Below are 23388 nucleotides of genomic sequence, written 5' to 3' on the forward strand. Positions count from 1 at the left end.
TCTTCCTAAACTGACACCTAAAACTGGATTTTGACACAGGATCAGAACAAAATATGTCGATCTGCCTGAAACTATGTTCTGTGATGGAAATGAAATGTTTTACTTTAATATTACTTTAAAACTTTTGTAGATATTATTTGACTTCCCAACTAGAAATATTAACCGTCTCTGAAATCTGATCTCTTTAAGTTAAAAATATACAAAACAGACAAAAGGAGCTGAGTTCAGTCAAAGAGTTTGCCAACAGAAACGGATTAGAGTGATCATCCTGTTGTTAATAGAGCAGCTCTGTAGTCCTTCAGGGAGCTGGGAGCGGTCTAGCGTCGGTTCTGGGTGTTGATTTGAACATGTGGGGAGTCTGGCTGATTGTTGGAGAGTTGATCCAGACGAGTTGATGATTCGATTATTTGAACAAGTGGAGAATAAAAAAGACGGACTTCCTACCTGTGAACAGGTGCATGTAGCTTCTGTGGGAAAAGGACAGGTCCTGTTTGCTCAGGTGAATAGAGAGAAGACACAGTGTTGCTTATTTTTTATTTTCTTGACACCAAATGTTAGTAACGAAAATGAAATTATAGATTTGTCGTTATTTATATTATCTGATATAAAATATGTGTTTTTGTCATATTTCTTTTCTCTGGGACAGATTTTGGACATTCAATCTGCTTCATTTTGAATATAATAATCTGACATTAACTTGAAACACAAATAACACATGAATGCCCATTTTACTGAAATGTGTCACGTGATGTAAGTATGACTGCAGAATTCATTTAAATATTACCCAATTTACAATCTGTATGATACAAGATATTCAAAAAGCAGGAGCTGTACATTTTTATGAAAGTTAAATGTGTCTCAATATATCATTGATATACATGAAGTACTGTGGTGTTACAAAGACGCCCCGGCCTACAAATCATATTCTCCAGATGTAAGTGAACATGTTTGTATGGCACAGACCACTTTCACTGTAACTTTAATGCAGCAGTTATCATTTCCACTAAAACTGTGACTCATATTGCTAAGCTAGTCATTCAGACGTTTTTATTTCATTCAATTCAATCTAATTTCATTACTTTTATTTTTATAAGATGTAGTCATGATCATTATGAGTCAAACGTATTCCTCCTATCCTTCCTATTACGGCATAGATAATATCTCAAAAATCACACACACCCTTTTCCTGAGGTATTGGTTTCTCCAAAAGTTGTAACACAACAATCTGTTGATGGCGGCTAAGTTGAAGCTTAAAGGGGCGATGTGCAAGAATTTTAATTCAAAACATTAAAAAACTTAACTATAATCACAAAGAGAGTGTGAAGAAACAACAGTGTTGACGTTTTGTCAAAGACAGCTGAGTACTTTGTTGCAGACATTTAATCTGAAGCTAGCATGCTAACGTTCTGTCTTCTAATACCACTTTGTACCTCAAGAGGTGATAGTTTGATAGCCCCGGTACTTGCTGATTGCCTGATGATGTGACCTTAGGTCGGTGTAGCAGAGAAGAAGTCGTTTTATGCACTGTAATATGGTCACTGAGAGAGACTGAGCATCTTAGATTGGCTTTGAGTTGAGTTGGTAAGAGCTTCATGAAATAAAGTTGCATAAGACAAATACTGAGCTGAACTTGTTGCTGGTGGCAAGTTAGTAATATTTATCGACCTGATAATGTCTTGTGATGTTTTACTTGTTTTGGAATAGTTGTCAACTCATTTTTGATCAGTAGTGTAATCATGAGCTCTCATCAGCTCTCTGTGCCTGTTTCTTTCCATCAAGCTTTTTTTAATGCGAGGCCTTTCTGAAAACACAGACTTTTATCAGGAGCGGTGAATTGGTAGCTTACCCGGTTCAGCTATAGTCAGTGCAGATATGAGAACAGGAGGATGCTGCTGTGTTCTCCAAGCAGACAGGAGGAGGAGGCACAGAGAGCTGCCTCCAAAATAGAAAGGAGTAGAAAGAGTCTGGTGCTTTGGAGTGAAGGGAGGGGATTGCTTAGCGTTGTGTAAAATGTAAATAAAAACAGAATACAATGAACAATGGACAAATTAGGGGCAAAATTAGGAACAGGCAAAATCGGTGGTTTTCTTACTGTGATTAGTTGAGGGGGAGCTGAACCAGCGCAAAGAAAGGCCAGCAGACTGCCTGGATAGACAGTGCAGCTCTGCACATGCAACATGTCTATAGTTTGTGTTCATATTCTTCAGGCCCAAATCCTCTGGATAGAGATGATGATTTCTTCTGGTGTAATTGTAGTGCATCAGCAGGATGACATATTCCCCACCCACTGTAAGTATTAGTGCACAACTCAGCAAATAGATTGGCAATCAGCGATTGATGGCGATATCGCTAAAACCCTACAGCTAATTCATTGGCCCATGTTTTTAGTATACAGACAGGGATGCTGTCTTGACAAGCAGCTTCACTCATAGGCACTATCAGCAAGATTTTTCACATACACTTATTTCATCATCGCTTTTTAGAGGAGATCAAATCAAGCAAAACGTGTGTTCAGCTCCTCCATTAAGGCGACATCCCGCTGATGGGGTGCTTCTGCGTTTGTGGCCTGCGGTATTTTGAAAATCAAAATCAAAAAATATATCTTCAAACCATCTTTCTTTCGTATCTTGGCAGAGAGGGTAGATGGCGACACCTAAACAAATCCTCTTGGGAACTTTGGAGGATTTGGGAGAGGATGACTTCAAAAAGTTCAAGTGGCTCCTTCAGCAGGAGGGAGTCCTGGAAGGCTTCCCAGCAGTCAGAAAGAGCCGACTGGAGAATGCCGACAGGATGGACACTGTGGATCAGATGGTGCAGACCTACTGTATAAACACCATCAAAGTGACCAGAATGGTTCTGCAGGAGATGAATCAAAATGATCTACGGAAGAACTTATCAAACACCATCTCAGAACCAACAGGTTGGTATTAAAAAAAGGATGTCATTGCGCTCCCCGGAGTGACGTAGCATGCTGCTTGTCAAATCTGGTGAGCTTTTGGAGCAGAGCCTTCAGCGCCAAGCCTAACTGTATATAATTTGTTGCAATAAATGGTTTAATCAATGACAAGAGTGTTCCTGAATGAAACAAAAACCTAAAGATGTGCACACTTATGTGGAAATGTTTCTAATGACTTACATTGGCTGTGGTGTTTTCTCAATTGTGTCATCTTATCTTAATTCATTCAGAGATCCTTACTGAGTGCCAGCGAAAACTCAAAACCAATCTGAAGAAGAGGTTCCAATGTGTGTTTGAGAAAATCACAAAAGCGGGAATTTCAAAACCTCTCCATGACATCTACACTGAGATCTATATCATGAAGGAAGGAACAGGACAGGTCAACATGGAACATGAGGCCAGACAGATTGAGACAACACCCTGGAAACCATCAACACTGGAAACAGCAATCAGATGTGAAGACATATTTAAAGCCTCACTTGGAAGAGATGAACCACTTAGAGAAGTGATGACACAGGGAGTGGCTGGCATCGGGAAAACGGTGTTAACACAGAAGTTCACTCTGGACTGGGCTGAAGACAAAGCCAACCAGGATATACAGTTCACATTTCCATTCACTTTCAGAGAGCTGAATATGCTGAAAGAGAAAAAGTACAGCTTGGTGGAACTCGTTCATCACTTCTTCACTGAAACCAGAGAAGCAGGAATCTGCAGGTTTGAAGAGTTCCAGGTTGTGTTCATCTTTGACGGTCTGGATGAATGTCGACCTCCTCTGGACTTCCACAACACTGAGACACTGACTGATGTTAGAGAGTCCACCTCAGTGGATGTGCTGCTGACAAACCTCATCAGGGGGAAACTGCTTCCCTCTGCTCGCGTCTGGATAACCACACGACCTGCAGCAGCCAATCAGATCCCTCGGGAGTGTGTTGACATGGTGACAGAGGTCAGAGGGTTCACTGACCCACAGAAGGAGGAGTACTTCAGGAAGAGATTCAAAGATAAGGAGGAGGCCAGCAGAATCATGTCCCACATCAAGACATCACGAAGCCTCCACATCATGTGCCACATCCCAGTCTTCTGCTGGATCACTGCTACAGTTCTTGAGGATGTGTTGAAGTCCAGAGAGGGAGGAGAGCTGCCCAAGACCCTGACTGAGATGTACATCCACTTCCTGGTGGTTCTGTTAAAACTGAAGAACGTTAAGTATGATGGAGGAGTTGAGAGAGATCCACACTGGAATTCAGAGAGCAGGGAGATGATTGAGTCTCTGGGAAAACTGGCGTTTGAGCAGCTGCAGAAAGGAAACCTGATCTTCTATGAATCAGACCTGACAGAGTGTGGCATCAATATCAGAGCAGCCTCGGTGTACTCAGGAGTGTTCACAGAGATCTTTAAAGAGGAGAGAGGATTATACCAGGACAAGGTGTTCTGCTTCATCCATCTGAGTGTTCAGGAGTTTCTGGCTGCTCTTTATGTCCATCTGACATTCATCAACTCTGGAGTCAATCTGCTGGCAGTAGCAACATGGTGGTCTAAACTATTTAGAAATAAGCCTAAATTTACACATCTCTATCAGAGTGCTGTGAAGAAGGCCTTACAGAGTCCAAATGGACACTTGGACTTGTTTCTCCGCTTTCTCCTGGGTCTTTCACTGAAGACCAATCACAATCTCTTGCGAGGTCTGCTGACAGAGATAGGAACTAGCTCAGAGACCAATCAGGAAACAGTCCAGTACATCAGGAAGAAGATCAGTGAGAATCAGTCTCCAGAGAGAAGCATCAATCTGTTCCACTGCCTGAATGAACTGAATGATTGTTCTCTAGTAGAGGAGATCCAACAGTACCTGAGTCCAGGAAGTCTCTCCACAGATAACCTCTCTCCTGCTCAGTGGTCAGCTCTGGTCTTCATCTTACTGTCATCGGAAAAAGATCTGGAAGTGTTTGACCTGAAGAAATACTCTGCTTCAGAGAAGGCTTTTCTGAGGCTGCTGCCAGTGGTCAAAGCATCTAACAAAGCTCTGTAAGTGGATTAATACTTTTTGAAAAGTCATCACTTAAACGTCAAAGCTACCAACTAAACAATTTTGTTTTTGTCTTTTTGTCTGATTCTTCTTCAGGCTAAGTGGCTGTAATCTGTCCAAGAGAAGCTGTGAAGCTCTGTCTTCAGTTCTCAGCTCCCAGTCCTCTAGTCTGAGAGAGCTTGACCTGACTAACAACGATCTGCAGGATTCAGGAGTGAAGCAGCTGTCATCAGGACTGATGAGTCCACACTGTGAACTGGAAACTATCAGGTCAGAATTGAGCTGAATTGAGCAGAATTGAGGAGAAAATCCTATTAACGTATTACGCTTACAATAACCCTTGCCCTTGGCACAGAGTACAGCAGCTGTATCCATTTATTAAACTCCACTTCTACCCCAAACTTGTAACGCTAAATGAGTTTGTTCCATTCAATTCTCTCTAATGGTTTTTCAGCATTGAGAGAGATAAAATCTTTTGATGAGGTAATTTAAGATTAATGTATGATGTTTATTAGATGCTTCATATTGTGACTAGACATTCTTTGCCTGATTAATCCTGGTTGATCTGGTTTGACAAGCTCAGGGATTATATTTTCAATTTGTTTTGCAAGATTTTTTTAGAATAATTATCTGTCTTAGTGCGCCATTAGTCCGATTCTTGATTGATTTGTCTATATATCAGCATCTCTCTAGAACAGGTTGCATCTTCCCGCAGTTTCTTAAACTGTTATCAACCATTTTCTAATTCCAGACTGTCAGGCTGTCTTATCACGGAGGAAGGCTGTTCTTCTCTGGCCTCAGCTCTGAATTCCAACCCCTCCCATCTGAGAGAGCTTGACCTGAGCTACAATCATCCAGGAGACTCAGGAGTGAAGCTGCTCTCAGCTGGACTCAACAATCCAGACTGGAGACTGGAAACTCTCTGGTACGAGAGCTCACAGACTGTTTCTCTGTTACACATACAATGTAAATATCTTGGCCAGCGATGACAGATGTTTTTTAACACTCCATCTACGTCAAACTGTGTCAAAACTGCTATTATAAAAAGGACTTGAAACAACCGAGGTTTTTTTACATAACGGAGGAACAGTGAATAATCAGACACACAGTCTCGATTTGCTTGATTGGCATGCACCAGCTCCACAGAGCAAGCTGCAGTCCCTTTATTTATAATTTGTGGCACCTGTGCGCAACTCCGCCCATTTCAGCGATCAGGCAAAATCAATCAGTGTAAGAACAAACAAAACTCAACAAACTAAAACGGCCGTCTTTTAACATCAGAGGTGGCCTACGATATTATTACACACCTACAATGCTGTACTGAGTTCCCTCCCCAGACAGCATAACAGCCATTTACACCTGGGTTCACTTAGCCCTAGCAAACCACATAAAGGCCGCTTGGGTCAATGACCTGTAAGTGGCCCTAACTCTGAAACTCATAGCTCACACTTGTCCTCGATGACTCTGTAAGGACACTCCCACACAGAGATTAAAAGCCTGCAACTCCCCTCTAGTTAGTTAGAACTGAAGAAGCCTCTTGGATGAGAGGTGAAACTGCTTCAAAAAACTGAAAGAAGAACATTACATATAATGACTTTACTACTGGCATGGACCTGGAATTGTTTCTGTATACATACCACAAGATATGAGGCAATGCTGTCCCCAGAGTGAGAGAGTAGTGCCTTGGATGACACACTACAAACAGAAACCAGAAGAACTGAAGAGTAATTTGTGAAGAATTGCTGGCATGGTAAGAAAAAAGGACAGAAAAAAGACTCTCGGGTTTGAGGTCGATCACCAACACAAGGTAGAGAACTAACTGCTATGGTGAACAGCCAGTGAGTTTACAAGAAGTACAATTTGTTTTGCTTCATACAAACTGAATTATAGCAGATAGTCTGCTTGAATGAGCCGACTTAACTGCAGACCAGACGACAGAAAACACTGTTTCACTTTTAGTTCAACAACATCACTAGTTGAGGCGACTGTATGTTTTCTTTTACTGCCTAAAATGTGCATCTGGAGTCCAAATCTTCTTGTATAGTTACTGTTTTATTCATTACTTTATTCTTTATTCTGTTAATTATTAATTAATAAAGTTTAATAAGCTGCTCTGATTGTGTTTCTTCTTCCAGGCTGGACCATGGTGGAGAACAAAGACTGAAACCTGGTCTGGAGAAGTGTGAGTGAATTAAGTTTGATTCATGAGAACACAACAGCACACAGTCAAGTCCTCTTTAAAATAATGTGTACAATATGAAAGCAATAGCTCATGGCAGGCTGTGATATACCGTAATAATATTATAGCTAGGAGGTGTTGTTTGGCCAGCCGAAGTGGTTATCACAATCAATCCTATCAATAACTGTTATATTTATGTATTCAAACCCCACAGACAACAGATTGCTCAACATATGTACCATCCTCAATGTTAACAATCTGTATATGCAATATTTAAACAACAATCTATCAATTAATAGAAATGATCAACTTATTAATAAATAAACAACCCAACAGTTGTATTGACTGATAACCTGCTGCTTTGTTGTGTCTTCTTCTTTCCATCAGATTTCTGTGAACTCACAGTCGACACAAACACAGTGAACAAAGACCTCAAACTGTCTGACAACAACAAGAAGGTGACATATGTGAAAGAGGAGCAGCCATATCCTGATCATCCAGACAGATTTGACCCCTGGTCTCAGCTGCTGTGTAGAACTGGTCTGACTGGTCGCTGTTACTGGGAGGTCGAGTGGAGTGGATGGGTTTATATAGCAGTGACTTACAGAGGAATCAGCAGGAGAGGAGTCAGAACAGACTGTGTGTTTGGAAAAAATGATCAGTCCTGGAGTCTGTTCTGCTCTGATGATCATGGATACTCTGTCTTGCACAATAACAGACAAACAGTCCCTCTCTCCTCCTCCTCCTCCTCCTCCTCTGGTAGAGTAGCAGTGTATGTGGACTGTCCTGCTGGCACTCTGTCCTTCTACAGAATCTCCTCTGACTCACTGATCCACCTCCACACCTTCAACACCACATTCACTGAACCTCTTTATCCTGGGTTTGGGTTCTTGGACTTCAGTTCCTCAGTGTCTCTGTGTTCAGTGTAGGAGGAAGAGTCTCCTCCTGTGAACACAAACACAGTATTGACTGTAGACGACTGCTGAAATGTGTCCTCTGTGAGACACAAACCGCTTCAGTTCATATTGTTTCTGTGTCTACTTTATCACTTTGGGATTCATTTTGTTGTGATGAAATGAGTCATTGTCAAACTTAATTATTAAATTATTGTATTTCCTTGTAGAGAAGTGAACAAATAAAGGGTAGACCAAATAATGTTGTCTTTTGTAAAAAAATAAATAGAAAGATTTAACAGAATAATAGAGTATAATAGAGTCAATCTGTTTCAGCTGATAGGACAGAGCGCAGTACACTGGAGTGTATTTGGTAAGTCTGACTAAGAAGCAAATAACAGTGGCACATTTGAAAATTTGACACAAAAACATATCAGAACACCATGACGGAGGGAATATTAGATGGCACTGAGCACAATCACTGAACCTGCTTTGAGCTGGTAAGATTCACAAGAACAGAATGTTTGCAGAGCAAGTTTCATGAACTGTGGTCTCTGACTTCACAGAGCTGCAACACCAGCATCCCCTCCACTTCCTGACATGACATACAGTTCAGATACATGTAATGTGAATATGATGACACATATTGATAAATGTTAACTGCCAATTTTTTAGTCTGGTGACTGGGCTGCACACACACAATATAATCACTTCATTTATAAAGAATGAAAGTGTCTGGATCTTTATGAACTGCTATATGTGATCTGATTTTATCTGCAGAAAATGATTGAATGATCTTTGTGTCCTTTATGTGTGATCATTTTTACGATGTGTTCCCTTGCAATACTTATGAGGAATACAAACCATATTACGAGGTAAGTAGTCCTAAAAACAATCTCGTCATGATAGGGGGTGTGATATAATTTCATTTTATTTTTTTATCTCTATGGAGCTGCTGGACTGAAGTGCAAACTGGCTCAATAAAAATCTTTACTCTTGTAAATGTTGTCCTAACCATGCAACCACACCACACTTTCAGTTCAGCTCATCTGCCAGGATGATAAAACCATGGTGGAAAAAATATAATTTAGCTAATGAAAAAAAACAAGATCCTGAGCATTTGGAGCAACACAACACAACAGAAATAACTCTTCCCTGGTCATCCTAGTGTTGATTCAATAAGATAACCACACCATTTATTTTGCATTACGTTTCCTACCCAGTCTCTTTTTCACTTTCACTTTCACTGTCAAATGGGTTTTCTGAACTCTGCAGTTTTGTTTGTAATAAGTAAAGTTTTGCTGTTTCCCTTTCCAAGGCAAGTGAAGCACATAAGTTCGACACATTATTTATTTTCTAAAAGTTCTTTATTACTTGCAAGCCAGGGTCACACATCCAATAGCTGATGACTGAAGACAGGCAGCCTCTCTTCATACTTTATGATATTAGAAATCAATACACACACTTGTAGCAGTCACAAGCAATTTCCCTGACAAAAAGCACAAACATGGTTTTCAACTTTTTTTAGAAGTTTGGGTTTTTTACCCAAAAGAGTCAGAAGCTCTGTAAGTGCTTCTGTCATTGATAAGTAGCAGTTTGAACACACTTCAATATTTTCCATTCTCACCTGAAATGTTTTAAATTTTAAAGCTGGCAGATGACCTGTAACTGCCCTGTAGCTGTAAAACACAATGTGTCTGCATCAATTATAGCCTTACATGGTCCACGTTCAAACTTGTTAACATTAATGATTACTGACAATTAGTTACAAAAACAGTATAACAATTTTAATTTATCTGTAACGGGGGCATTTACTCCTTGTTTCCTTATTAACACTAACTTTGTGCATATGTAACAGGTGTGGATGGGGCATGAATTAAGACAGCCCAAGGACTTGTTTTCCAGCATTTAATCTCTACAGAAAACAATAATACACATTAATTGCCTTTTGTTCCTTCTCTGCATCTCTGTTCCCTTAACAATGCAAGGCGGCAAAGTGTAACCTCAAAATACATATAAACACAATATTTTAATATTACAGTATGTACTCGGCTCAGTGTGCACATTACTAGCCAAGAGCTGTTTAAATTTGCAGGAAATTATCACATGTAGCAAGGAAAAGCACACACCTGGAGAAAACAGTTATACACATTAATTGCCTTTTGTTCTTCTCTGCACCTCTGTTCCTAAACAGACAAAATACTAGAGTTTACATTAAATAATGGGTGCTACGGTGTCCGAAGCTGTACTTTGTTTACTAGACATGGGGCGGTCTGCTTCATTACAATGGTGCCAACAAAGTTAGATGAAAACATCTATAAAACTGACCTTCAGCAAGTGGCTTGCATTGTTCCAGTCCTTTAGTCCTTCCTTATTAAGTCTGTATTCTTTTGGAGAAAACATTTAGCAGCAGAAGCAGTGCAAGCTATCATTTCTGTTTGAGTACATCAGCCAGCTTCTTTTGATTTTTTCAGCATTGACTAAGACTCTGTTACAAAAGTCATGTTGACACTTTTTTTATTTGAACTGGTCCTCTGTGAACTAACTCTAATACACAAGACTAATATAGACTAATAATGAAAATGTGGTGAGATTCATTCAACTTTATTGTCATTGAAAAGCAATTCAGTCTAACCAGAGTGCAAGTACAGTGTATATATTTCACCTGAATGATATGTGAAAGCTGAGGTGTGGAGTCTTAACAGTAATACACTTTAATTGCACTTTAACACTGATGTAAACTTTAACAAACATAAACTGTGAGACAATAAACCAAAGGCTTACAACTAGCTCGCCTCTCGACCCGCCCCCCTCACAGAGGACAGGTACAGTGCAATGAGCCAGGAACCCAGAAAAAAAGCCTCTGCGTTATTTAATAGTCCTTGCCATGACGTTATATTGCTGTGGGCTTATGTAATATTTCAAAATAATTGTAGTAATGGCACTGATAAAAAATGTAGATTCTTTAATTAATTTTTTGCGCCCCCCGCGAATGACGGCGCCCCTCGCATTTGCCTATACTGCCTATGCCCAGGGCCGGCTCTGTACACGTGTATGATCATCAAAAACAAGTACTTAGGTGGAGAGACAGCTGACACAAAGGGCAAAAATAGTGAAACTGTATAAACTTGCACAATTTCCACATTTAGGCCTTTAAAAACCCATTTGAATTATAAAATGCCAGGTTTGAAATTTGATTAACTAAATGATGCATCAATCACTTTAAAGTCTGTTTTGTGTTTTACTTTCTTCATTTAACTAAATTAAGTACTAGTATTTAAAGTACTGTGTTTGTGTCAAATTTACATTGAGGTAATTTCATTTAATTAAGAAAATTTAATTTTATTAAGGTGTGTTTTAAATTAAAAACATGTCGTACATTTTTTAATTTTTAGTAAGCAGTGCCATGTATTTATCATTCACAAATAAGTTTAAAAGCTAGAAATGTCCCTCCTGCTCGCAAGGTTTGCATGGTCAGCCATTGATAAGAGTACCCAGGGACCGCCCATAGTAAGACAGCACTACGTAAACAATTAATAACTGTATAAATACATGGGTTGGGGCCTACATCAATAGAATGCAGCCTACATTGATGTTATAAATTTCACCTGTACTTTGACAAGTCAAAATGTCTGCTACGATCTGTATTTTATTCATGGATTTACTGTGTTTTGAATTAATTATTTGACTGACATGGATCTACTCGATGTTTTGGAATAAGACACAACAGTTTTTGTAGAAGTTTGATTCACCTTTGAAACAGCCAGATGTTTCACTGATAAATTGTCAAAACGTTGTTAATGTTTGCTCGTCCTCATGACTCTACCTGCCTGAAGTGGATTTATCTTGAAAAGATTTGCATGAGTAGAATCACACAACTATAAGCTTTCCAACAATATATGTCATGGGTACACTGATTGTCTCTCATCAGCTCGACTACATGAGATCAAACTGCTGCTCCTCCATTACATGTTTCTGAACTCAGCTGTTCTTTGGCTCATTAGATGGTTAGTTGGCACCATCTATTGGCCGGATACTAGAACTACATTATCTGGCTAAATCCCGTTGAGATTAAATTCACACTGTTTATGAAGCTTACACAGCTCATGTCTCAACTCTTCAACAGTCTATAACTATATATGGACACATCTTATCACAGCTTATCAACACATGAGCCTTTAATACCAGAGTTCTGTTGAGTCAGCCGACTAAACTGTGTGCTGAGTGTTGGACTGATGAAAACATACGTGATGGCAGTTAATCTGTATTTGTCATTCTTAATTCATGGATAACTGTGTTTCTAATTAATTATTTGACTGACATGGATCTACTCGATGTTTGGGAATAAGACAAGACAGTTTTTATAGAAGTGTGATGCACTTCTGAACAGCCAGACACTTCAAAGATAAATTGTCACAACTTTGTTAATGTTTGCTCGTCCTCATGACTCTGCCTGCCTGAAGTGGATTTATCTTGAAAATGTTTGCATGAGTAGAATCACAGAAATCTAAGCTTTTCAACAATAACTGTCATGATTACACTGAACTAAACTGAATTATTCTGTACATCATCTCGCTGTGGTTCTGCTGTCAGGCAAATGAGCTGGACAACCCTCAGACGGTCCATCAGAACATTTCTTCATCCAAAATAGTGAATTCATAGATAACAACATATAAACTTCACATTGTGTCTCATCAGCTCTACTACATGAGATCAAACTGCTGCTCCTCCTTTACATGTTTCTGATCTGAGCTGATCTTTGGCTCATTAGATGGTTAGTTAGCACCATCTAGTGGACAGATACTAGAACTACACTATCCGATGTGTGATTTCTCTGATACCGACTGGTTCTGACGTCACACTGATGTGTCTTTAGACTCGGACACTGAAGTTATGAGGGTGTGACGGCGTCTTCAGATCAGATGGACACAGACACCAGGACTGACGAGATAGAAACAAGCAGCTTCTTCTCTCCCAGTGTTTCGTCCAACGTGAAGCTGCAAAGTGTCTGTAAGTTGACTTGAGGTGAGTTCAGCAGGTGAGAATCCTTGCAGACAAATCTGCACATGTTTGATCATCAATATCACTTTTATTTGTGTTGTAAATATGTTTTTGTTGCTGGTATAAATATTCTGGAGGTTAGCTGAGTTTTGAATGACAATGATTTGAGGATTATTCTCTTAAATCACTTTTAGTGCTTGACAGGTAGAATCAACAGCAATTTGATCAAAACAACAACAACCTGTATTTGATTGGCTAAGTCCCGTTGATATCAAATTCACACTGTTTATGAAGCTTACACAGCTCATGTCTCAACTCTTCAACAGTCAGATGTCAGGTGGTTACTGTGGTTTCTGTTCTCATGTCAGTCATCACATAAACCAACCAACAGGATGTTCATCTACAATCAGAATGAGAAAGTTAAACTCAGCTATAGATTTATAACTATATATGAAAACAGCTTATCAACACATGAGCCTTTAATACCAGAGTTCTGTTGAGTCAACCGACTAAACTGTGTGCTGAGTGTTGGACTGATGAAAACATACGTGATGGCAGTTAATCTGTATTTGTCATTCTTAATTCATGGATAACTGTGTTTCTAATCAATTATTTGACTGACATGGATCTACTCGATGTTTGGGAATAAGACACAACAATTTTTCGTAGAAGTTTGATTCACCTTTGAAACAGCCAGATGTTTCACTGGTAAATTGTCAAAACGTTGTTAATGTTTGCTCGTCCTCATGACTCTACCTGCCTTAAGTGGTTTTATCTTGAAAATGTTTGCATGAGTAGAATCACACAACTATAAGCTTTCCAACAATATATGTCATGGGTACACTGATTGTCTCTCATCAGCTCGACTACATGAGATCAAACTGCTGCTCCTCCATTACATGTTTCTGAACTCAGCTGATCTTTGGCTCATTAGATGGTTAGTTGGCACCATCTATTGGCCGGATACTAGAACTACATTATCTGGCTAAGTCCCGTTGAGATCAAATTCACACTGTTTATGAAGCTTACACAGTTCATGTCTCAACTCTTCAACAGTCAGATGACACATGGTTACTGTGGTTTCTGTTCTCATGTCAGTCATCACGTAAACCAACCAACAGGATGTTCATCTACAATCAGAATGAGGAAGTTAAACTCAGCTATAGATTTATAACTATATATGGAAACAGCTTCTCACAGCTTATCAACACATGAGCCTTTAATACCAGAGTTCTGTGGAGTCAGCCGACTAAACTGTGTGCTGAGTGTTGGACTGATGAAAACATACGTGATGGCAGTTAATCTGTATTTGTCATTCTTAATTCATGGATAACTGTGTTTCTAATTAATTATTTGACTGACATGGATCTACTCGATGTTTGGGAATAAGACACACCGGTTTATAGAAGTGTGATGCACTTCTGAAACAGCCAGATGTTTCAAAGATAAATTGTCACAACTTTGTTAATGTTTGCTCGTCCTCATGACTCTGCCTGCCTGAAGTGGATTTATCTTGAAAATGTTTGCATGAGTAGAATCACAGAAATCTAAGCTTTGCAACAATAACTGTCATGATTACACTGAACTAAACTGAATTATTCTGTACATCATCTCGCTGTGGTTCTGCTGTCAGGCAAATGAGCTGGACAACCCTCAGACGGTCCATCAGAACATTTCTTCATTCAAAATAGTGAATTCATAGATAACAACATATAAACTTCACATTGTGTCTCATCAGCTCTACTACATGAGATCAAACTGCTGCTCCTCCTTTACATGTTTCTGATCTGAGCTGATCTTTGGCTCATTAGATGGTTAGTTTGCACCATCTAGTGGACAGATACTAGAACTACACCATCTGATGAGTGATTTCTCTGATACCGACTGGTTCTGACGTCACACTGATGTGTCTTTAGACTCGGACACTGAAGTTATGAGGGTGTGACGGCGTCTTCAGATCAGATGGACACAGACACCAGGACTGACGAGATAGAAACAAGCAGCTTCTTCTCTCCCAGTGTTTCGTCCAACGTGAAGCTGCAAAGTGTCTGTAAATTGACTTGAGGTGAGTTCAGCAGGTGAGAATCCTTGCAGACAAATCTGCACATGTTTGATCATCAATATCACTTTTATTTGTGTTGTAAATATGTTTTTGTTGCTGGTATAACTATTCTGGAGGTTACCTGAGTTTTGAATGACAATGATTTGAGGATTATTCTCTTAAATCACTTTTAGTGCTTGACAGGTAGAATCAACAGCAATTTGACCATAATCTGAGATAGGATCAGTAAAAACACAGCGAGTGTCGACTGGTCAGAAAGTTAGTAGATCAACTTGACTGAGGTGTTTTGTTTTTTATGTTTAGCTGCAAATGTCAGGTGGTTACTGTGGTTTCTGTTCTCATGTCAGTCATCACGTAAACCAACCAACAGAATGTTCATCAATAATCAGAATGAGGAAGTTAAACTCAGCTATAGATTTAGAACTATATATGAAAACAGCTTCTCACAGCTTATCAACACATGAGCCTTTAATACCAGAGTTCTGTTGAGTCAGCCGACTAAACTGTGTGCTGAGTGTTGGACTGATGAAAACATACGTGATGGCAGTTAATCTGTATTTGTCATTCTTAATTCATGGATAACTGTGTTTCTAATTAATTATTTGACTGACATGGATCTACTCGATGTTTGGGAATAAGACTCAACAGTTTTTGTAGAAGTGAGATGCACCTTTGAAACAGCCAGATGTATCTAAGATAAATTGTCAAAACCTTTTTAATGTTTGCTCGTCCTCACGACTCTACCTGCCTGAAGTGGTTTTATCTTGAAAATGTTTGCCTGAGTAGAATTACACAAATCTAAGCTTTCCAACAATATGTCATTAGTACACACTGAAGCAAAAAATGCTGATACAAAACAACATTTTTAAGATATTGTTCATTAGCACTACGACAAATTCAATGATCATAAAGAAACAGAATTCATATGCAGAGAGAAACAAGAAATCAGTGCAATGAAATGCATAGTTCAATATGTCTCCACCTAGTGGTGAAACCAACCAATTTACAAATATACAGTATATATATATATATATATATATATATATATATATATATATATGTGTATATATATATATATATATATATATATATATATATATATATATATATATACATATATATATATATATATATATATATATATATATATATATATATATACATGTATATATGTATATATATATATATATATATATATATATATATATATACACAGTATGTAGAGATGCAACGATGACAATTTTCATGGATAATTCTGATTTCCTACTTTTTATAAAAGTCTGACCTGCTGATTCTGATTTTGGGTGATTCTGTCTTTTTAAGAGCTGTAAAATTAAATAATCCAACATTTTCTCAAACTGCAACAGGTTACAGGAGCCCCCTTCTCTCAAACAAGTTTCAAAATCAAGTGCTCTGTCTAGTCCCATTAACACATATAAATTTAGTGGAAATAAATTAAATGTAATTTAAGTAAATTAAGACAAAGACATGACAACAACAACAATAAAGTTATTTTCTCTAAACATGCTTGAGTTGCCAGCATGCAGCTCAGGCTGATGAATTTACAGAATACCACATATTAAGAAATGCATGAAAAACACATATTAAAGAGGTTATCAACACTGTTGGACCCAGTATTTTAATGATTATTAACAGCTCCCTAAAAAGTGGCACTTTCCCACACTCTTTTAAACATGCTGTGGTCCAACCTCTTTTAAAGACACCAAACCTCGACCCTTCTGTTCTTAATAATTTTAGGCCAATCTCCAAGCTTCCGCTTTTATCCAAGGTTTTAGAGAAAGTAGTTTCTACGCAACTTTTAGCCTTCTTGTCTCACAACAACATTTTTGAGAAGTTCCAGTCAGGTTTTAGAGCTTTACACAGCAGAAACTGCCCTCCTCAAAGTAACCAACCACCTTCTTCTAGCAGCAGATCGGGGAGATAGCGCAATTTTAATCCTTTTAGATTTAAGCGCAGCATTCGACACTGTTGATCATGCCATTTTATTAGACCACCTGAAAACCTGGGTCGGCATCAAGGATACTGCTGTTAGTTGGTTTTATTCTTACCTTTTAGACAGAACCGTCTTGGTCACCACAGGTAATTATTCCTCAACCACAACTCCAATTACCTGTGGTGTACCGTAAGGTTCTATTTTAAGCCCGATTTTATTTTCTATTTATATGCTCCCACTTGGCCACATTCTTAAACATCATAATGTATCGTTCCATTGCTATGCAGACGACACACAAATATACCGTCCGCTGAGGCCCGGTGACCCTGGAAGCCTCGCTGCTATCTCAGACCGTCTTAAAGATATTAACAGTTGGACGGCCCAAAATGTCTTACAGCTTAACAACACCAAAACAGAAATCATGTTGTTCACCCCCCCTAACAATATTAGTCATTACCAGCAAGCCCTTGGTCCCCTCTCCGTCAACATAAAACCCACTGCAAGAAACCTTGGTGTACTCTTTGACACAGAGCTGACTTTTATCCCTTATATCAATAAACTGGTCCAGTCCTGCTTCTATCAACTAAGCTCCATTTCCAGAATAAAACATATGCTCACACCCCCCAATCTGGAAAAAGTAATTCACGCATTAATCTTTTCCAAACTAGATTCCTGCAACTCTCTTCTCTCCGGCATTAATCAAAAATCTCTCTCTCGCCTCCAACTGGTTCAGAATTCAGCAGCTCGGTTTCTGACAGGTTTTAACAGATGTCATCACATCACTCCAGTGTTGGCTTCCCTCCATTGGCTCCCTGTCTGTTTTAGAATTGATTTTAAGATTTTGCTGATCACTTTTAAAGCACGCTCAGGTCTGGCTCCAAGCTATATTACAGATATTTTAATTCCCTATGAGCCAACTTGCAGCCTTACATCCTCATGCGGGGCCCTCCTAACCGTTCCAAATTCTTCGCCATCAGGGCCCCTCGACTTTGGAGCATCCTGCCTGAGGAAATAAGGCTTGCAGGATCCGTAATTTCTTTTAAATCACTTCTTAAAACCCACTTTTATAGACTTGCCTTTATGTGATGTGGTCCTTGTATGTTTATTTTTACTCCAACTGTCCTTGAGTTTCTTTTTGTGTAATTTCTTTTATTTAATTTGTTTTTTCGCCTACTTTATTTATTTTCATCTGTTTTATCTCACCCACTTTACCAATTTTGAATCATTACCTCTGTCATTTCAACCATTTCATGCAAGCGATTTTATTCGCCCTTTGTAATTGTAAATTGTATTCTTGCTTTGTCTGTCAAAGCACTTTGTAAACCTTGTTTTTAAGTTTTTAAGTGCTATAGAAATAAAGTTTATTATTATTATCATATGAATGCAGTTTGAAATTATATGTGGTGACTCATAAGCCTTACATGGATACATGTATTGATACATTTATATATTTCACGGGTGCTGTGAAATGAAACAAAATTCTTCTTCTTTTCATGTCTTTGAAGCTGGTTGGTTATATGACAGTTTCCCATTTCTTTACACAGTCCTTTGCATTTTTATTGAACACTGCGAGATCCTTTGAGCTGCACTGGTTGGGTAGTAGGGGACAGACAAGGCAGTGCTGCATTGTATGGTCCTCTTCTCCACATTCACAGGTTGTTTGGCCAGCTTCATAGCCCCATCTAGCCATGGCAGCTTTCCATCGCCCTGTTCCTGTTCTCAGGCGGTTGAGCATCTTCCACTGGACCCATGGTGCTTCTGAGCCCGGAGGGAGTGCTTCAGAGGGAGGGATACCGATATCAGTAGGAGGGGGGTCGTCCTCAAGCCTGTGATGTTGTTAGGGGCTGGACATGGCTTAGAAAGCTTCTCCTGGACTTCAGCCGTTGGGCTGGAGGTACATGTCCATAGAGGAGGTGGCGTTCATCACTGGCCTTGGTCATCTCTACTCGGCTGGCGACTCCCCGTCTCACATCAGCAAGGGCAATGCCAGCGAGGAGGTGCAAGTTGTTTATGTTGGTGGGCTTCAAGCAGCCAATGATTGAGCGACGGGTGTTATTCAGTGCTGTTTGGAGTTGGTCAGCTTCTGGAGGATGTTATTTCCAGAGTTAAGCTTCAATTTGGTGTTTTTGACGTGTTCTTTATAGGAGAGAGTGCGATCCAGTGTTACACCAAGGTAGACAGGGTTGGTGCAGTGCTCAAGAGGTGTTCCAGACCATGTGATGTTAAGGGGTCTGTTACGAGCAGGCTTGGGTCTTTGCAGGGTTTGCGTGTAGGTGGTTGCACTTGTAGTAGAGGTGTAGCTCATCTAGGGCTGAGGTGACTTTTGCTTCTACAGCTTCAAACGTACTCTCTTGGGATGTTACACAGAGGTCATCAGTGTAGATGAACCGCTCAGTGTTCTGGTCCATTGGCTGGTCATTGGTGTAGATGTTATATAGTAGTGGAGCCAGCACACTACCTTGAGGCAAGTCATTCCGTTGTCGTCGCCAGCGACTTTCCTTGTTGTTAAGGACAATGTAGAAGTGCCTATCTTTCAGGAGGGCTCTGATGAGGTCTGTGAATTCCAGGTCTTTGGTAGTCTCCAAGATCTTTTTCAGGAGGAGGCGATGGTTCACATTGTCATACGAGGCAGACAAATTCGACAAAGGGAACCCGTCTTCAATGTGCTGTGTGAGATTCAGAAGTTGAATTGTTGTAGATTTGTCAGGTCGGAATCCAGCTTGTTGAGGGATGGTGGCTGGTTCAACAACTGGGGCAAATCTGTTTAGGATCAGGCGCTCAAACAGCTTGTATGGGTGGCATAGCAGAGAGATTGGGCGGAAGCTCTTTGCATATGCTGGATCTTTGCCAGGTTTTAGAAGAGCGATTATTCTGGTTTTCCTCCAGCTCTTTGGGATGTTTCTTGTGAGCATGCAGTTGTTCATCAGCTCAAGGACCCACTTCCGTGTCAGAGGTCCAAAGTGCTTGATCTCCTCTGTGAAAATATTGTCAAAGTCGATGGCTTTGCCAGTCTTAAGGGCTTTGATGCTGATATTGAGCTCTTTGGGGGAGAACGGCTCAGTCAGTCCGGTGTTTTGGGAGCGCTGAAGTCGATCTACTTTTGGCCTTGGCTGTTTGGTGGTGGATTTCCCGTTGAGCAGCAACTGATGAGCAACTTGGTTGGCGGTGGTGTTATACTGTTGCTGTGTTGGTGTTGATGGGTCATTGCTGATTTTTTGGATGAGGCTCCATGCCTTTTTGCTGTTTTTTGCCATATCAGTTGTCTCCAGTAGAGTTTGCCATTTCCACTGGCGGCATTCTGATAGGGAGATAATGAGTCTCTCAGCTATTTCAATGGTAGTTTCAGCAAAGGGATCAGATTCGTAGAGCTGTTGGTATTGCTCATAGAGTTCGCTGCTTGGAGCCTCAAGGCCGGGGATATATTGAGTGCAGCAGCCTCTTGGGATGTTCTTCCGGGCTGCCTGGTGCACTAGCTTGGTGAATATTTCATTTCATCTTCTGTTTAAGATCTTCTTGGAAGCAAGGCCAATTCTCTTTTCCAAAGTTGAATCTTCTCCGGAAAGGAACTGTGGTTGGGGTAACTGCAGCATTGACTGTAAGACCAATGGGGCGGTGTTGGGTTTTTGGCAGTGGCTCCAGTACCAGCTTCTTGCTCAATCCAGGGATGCTATGGCTGACAAACACGATATCAGGGTTGTAGCTGGCTTTCCATTGCCTGCTATTAAAGGACTTTGGTTGTTTGGGATCATGGATCAGGTAGAGCTGGTTGGTTTTGGCCCATGCTTCCACTGCATCTCCATCAGCATTGTTTCTGACATATCCCCATTGTGAACAGTGGCTGTTGAAGTCTTCAATCACTATCCTTGGTTTCCCAGATAATGGTGTTTCTGACATCAGGAAAGGTGTGGGAGGAGGTTTGTAGACGGAGGTGATGGTAATTCCTCTGAGCTCAGCAGTTAGGATCTCAATGTTGTTTTCATCGCTCTTTGATATTGATTCGATGATTGTCCCATTTTTTCCAAGTATGACGCTTCCATGTTTCTCATGTGGTCTTTCTATGAGGGTGGTCATGCCTTCCACTCGAGGGCAGGGACCTACAGGAGGGCACAGTCTCTTCTTTTTTGCAGGTTTATCCATTGTAGTTCAATCCGTAGCCTATTTACATTCACAGTCGACGATTTTCTGCCCGAGCCCAACCCTGACCCAGTAAATATCTCTGACCCGGGAAATATCTGCCCGACCCGGACCGCGGATATCACTATCCTCGGGCTGGGTCGGGCCAGGCCCTTGATCAAGCATTTGTGTGTGTGTGTGTGTGTGTTTTAATAACTCAAAGTAATGACTGTATTTCCAGCTAGAATATGCGCATCTCTCTCCTCCCTCCATGCTGCTTGTGTCGCTGCGTGGTGTTACACGTGAGTGAGTGTCCTCATGCTGAAAACGTGACTTCTCGCGCACGTGACATCACTCCCCGAGACGCAAAAAGAAAGCAAAATATATATTTTTTCTAAGGAAAATCAGAATCAGAATCAGAAATCCTTTAATCTCCCGCAGACGGGGAAATTTGTTTGTCACAGCAGCGACAGAATATTACAAAAACAGAAACTTATTACAAGGACAGAAACAATAGCAAAAATAAGCAATACAATTAAAAATGGAAGAAATAAATAGACATATATACATATTTACATGATATCGTGCAAAATTAACTAATTAATTTTGTTTTGTTTTGTTTTTGTTTCTTTTTAAAAATGACAAAAATAATAGTAACGCACAGTGACTTGAATAAGTAACTTCAATCCGATTACTGGTTTGGAAATATTAACGCGTGACTGAAAAAAGTAGTCAGATTAGAGTAACACATTACCGGCGAAAGTCAGTTATAACAGCCCACCTATTAAAAAAATGTCATGTTTAAATCTGGCCCAGGCTTATAATTACAGTTAATGTGTCGGGCCGGGCCGGGCTCGAGTCGGTCGGGCTTGATTTTTTGGGCCCGATCTAAGCTCTACAGTCGACTCTGCAGCGTCACACATTGCTGTGATTTTCTCTTCTTTTTTTGGAGAAATTGGCGCATTTACTTTAAGTAAGTGATGGACTGACTGCTGTGATCAGCTTTTTCCTGGTTTTAAAACTCCCCGGCTGTGGGTCGCACAACAACGCAGGTCATTGACACCTCCGCCCACCTCACGCAGAGGCCGGCACATTGACGTCTCGGATTTAGATAGCAGGCGAGGCGGAAATAAGTGTACCCTCAGAGGCGTCAAATTGGCGGACCAAAACAGATTGCCAATTTCTTCTAAATCCGCGGACCTGACCGCAAAAAGGGCAGCCAATTGGCTGCTTATTGCCCAGTATAAAAACGACTATTCATTGGTCATATTCGTTGGGATATATTGAACCTGCTGGTATCATGATTACAAGTGCAGGGAGGCTAGTTCTCTTCTGGCAGTAAAGACAGTGAAGACTCGGTCGCACCTTCTTGGTAAGGGATGCACAGTGATATGACAAGCTGAGGTCATCATAGATACATATACCAAGAAACCTGGTGCACCTGACTTGTTCCACGCAGAACATTTGATGAGAAGAAGGTGGTTGGCAGCATGGGACTTCCTGAAGTCAGCTGTCAAGTTGAGGAAGCCAGCTCACAACAAACAGAAACTGCAGGATTAGAACAGGCTGGAGGGGCACTAGCTGGCTCAAGACAGTCCAGCTGGACAGCTGGATGCTAGTAAGCAGGGTACAGGGTAGCTGGGAAACTCTGGATGTTAAGGATTTTCGTTAGCTCGGAAAGGTATTCTTCAGCCAAGACTTAGCTGATTGCCTTAGGACACTTGGTTGCAGTCCATAGTCAAGAGCTCCTTCTTTGTAGTCATCTAACAACAATAGATGCACAGGAGACAAGACAAATCATACAGTTTATCCTCAGAAAGTCTTTCTGCTGGGTCCATGACTGGCCAGATTGTACTGACATGATCAGTGCAAGCAGGGTAGCTACAGTGCAGAGGAAGGACCACAATGCAGAAGACTGAGGAAGATTTGGTGCAGTTCAGTGATTTAATAACTTCACCTGAGGTATGTAGTGTTATGGACTAAAAAAGAAAAGCAAAGGTTTAAACCACAAGGAAGGTTGTATCTTATAACAATCTATCATTTGTATCTTTACAGGGAGGGCAGATGGCGACACCTAAAAAGATCATATTCACAACTTTAGAGAATTTGGGAGATGAGGACTTTCAAAAATTCAAGTGGCACCTTCAGGGGGCCCTGGAGGGCTTCCCAGCAATCCCAAAATGTCGACTGGACAAAGCAAACAGAGA

General features: G+C 40.3%; 1 protein-coding gene across 1 annotated transcript in view; it reads left to right on the forward strand.

The window, feature by feature from the left end:
- LOC115573862 (uncharacterized) overlaps positions 1–23388 on the forward strand; it is a 40078-nt gene that overhangs the window by 11121 nt on the left and 5569 nt on the right. Inside the window, 3 exon segments of the mRNA XM_030404909.1 lie at positions 2644–2920; positions 3187–4978; positions 5076–5249. Of these exon segments, the coding sequence (XP_030260769.1) occupies positions 2644–2920; positions 3187–4978; positions 5076–5249 (2243 nt within the window).

Source organism: Sparus aurata, chromosome 22, assembly GCF_900880675.1.
Source record: "Sparus aurata chromosome 22, fSpaAur1.1, whole genome shotgun sequence".
Taxonomy (NCBI): Eukaryota; Metazoa; Chordata; class Actinopteri; order Spariformes; family Sparidae; genus Sparus; species Sparus aurata.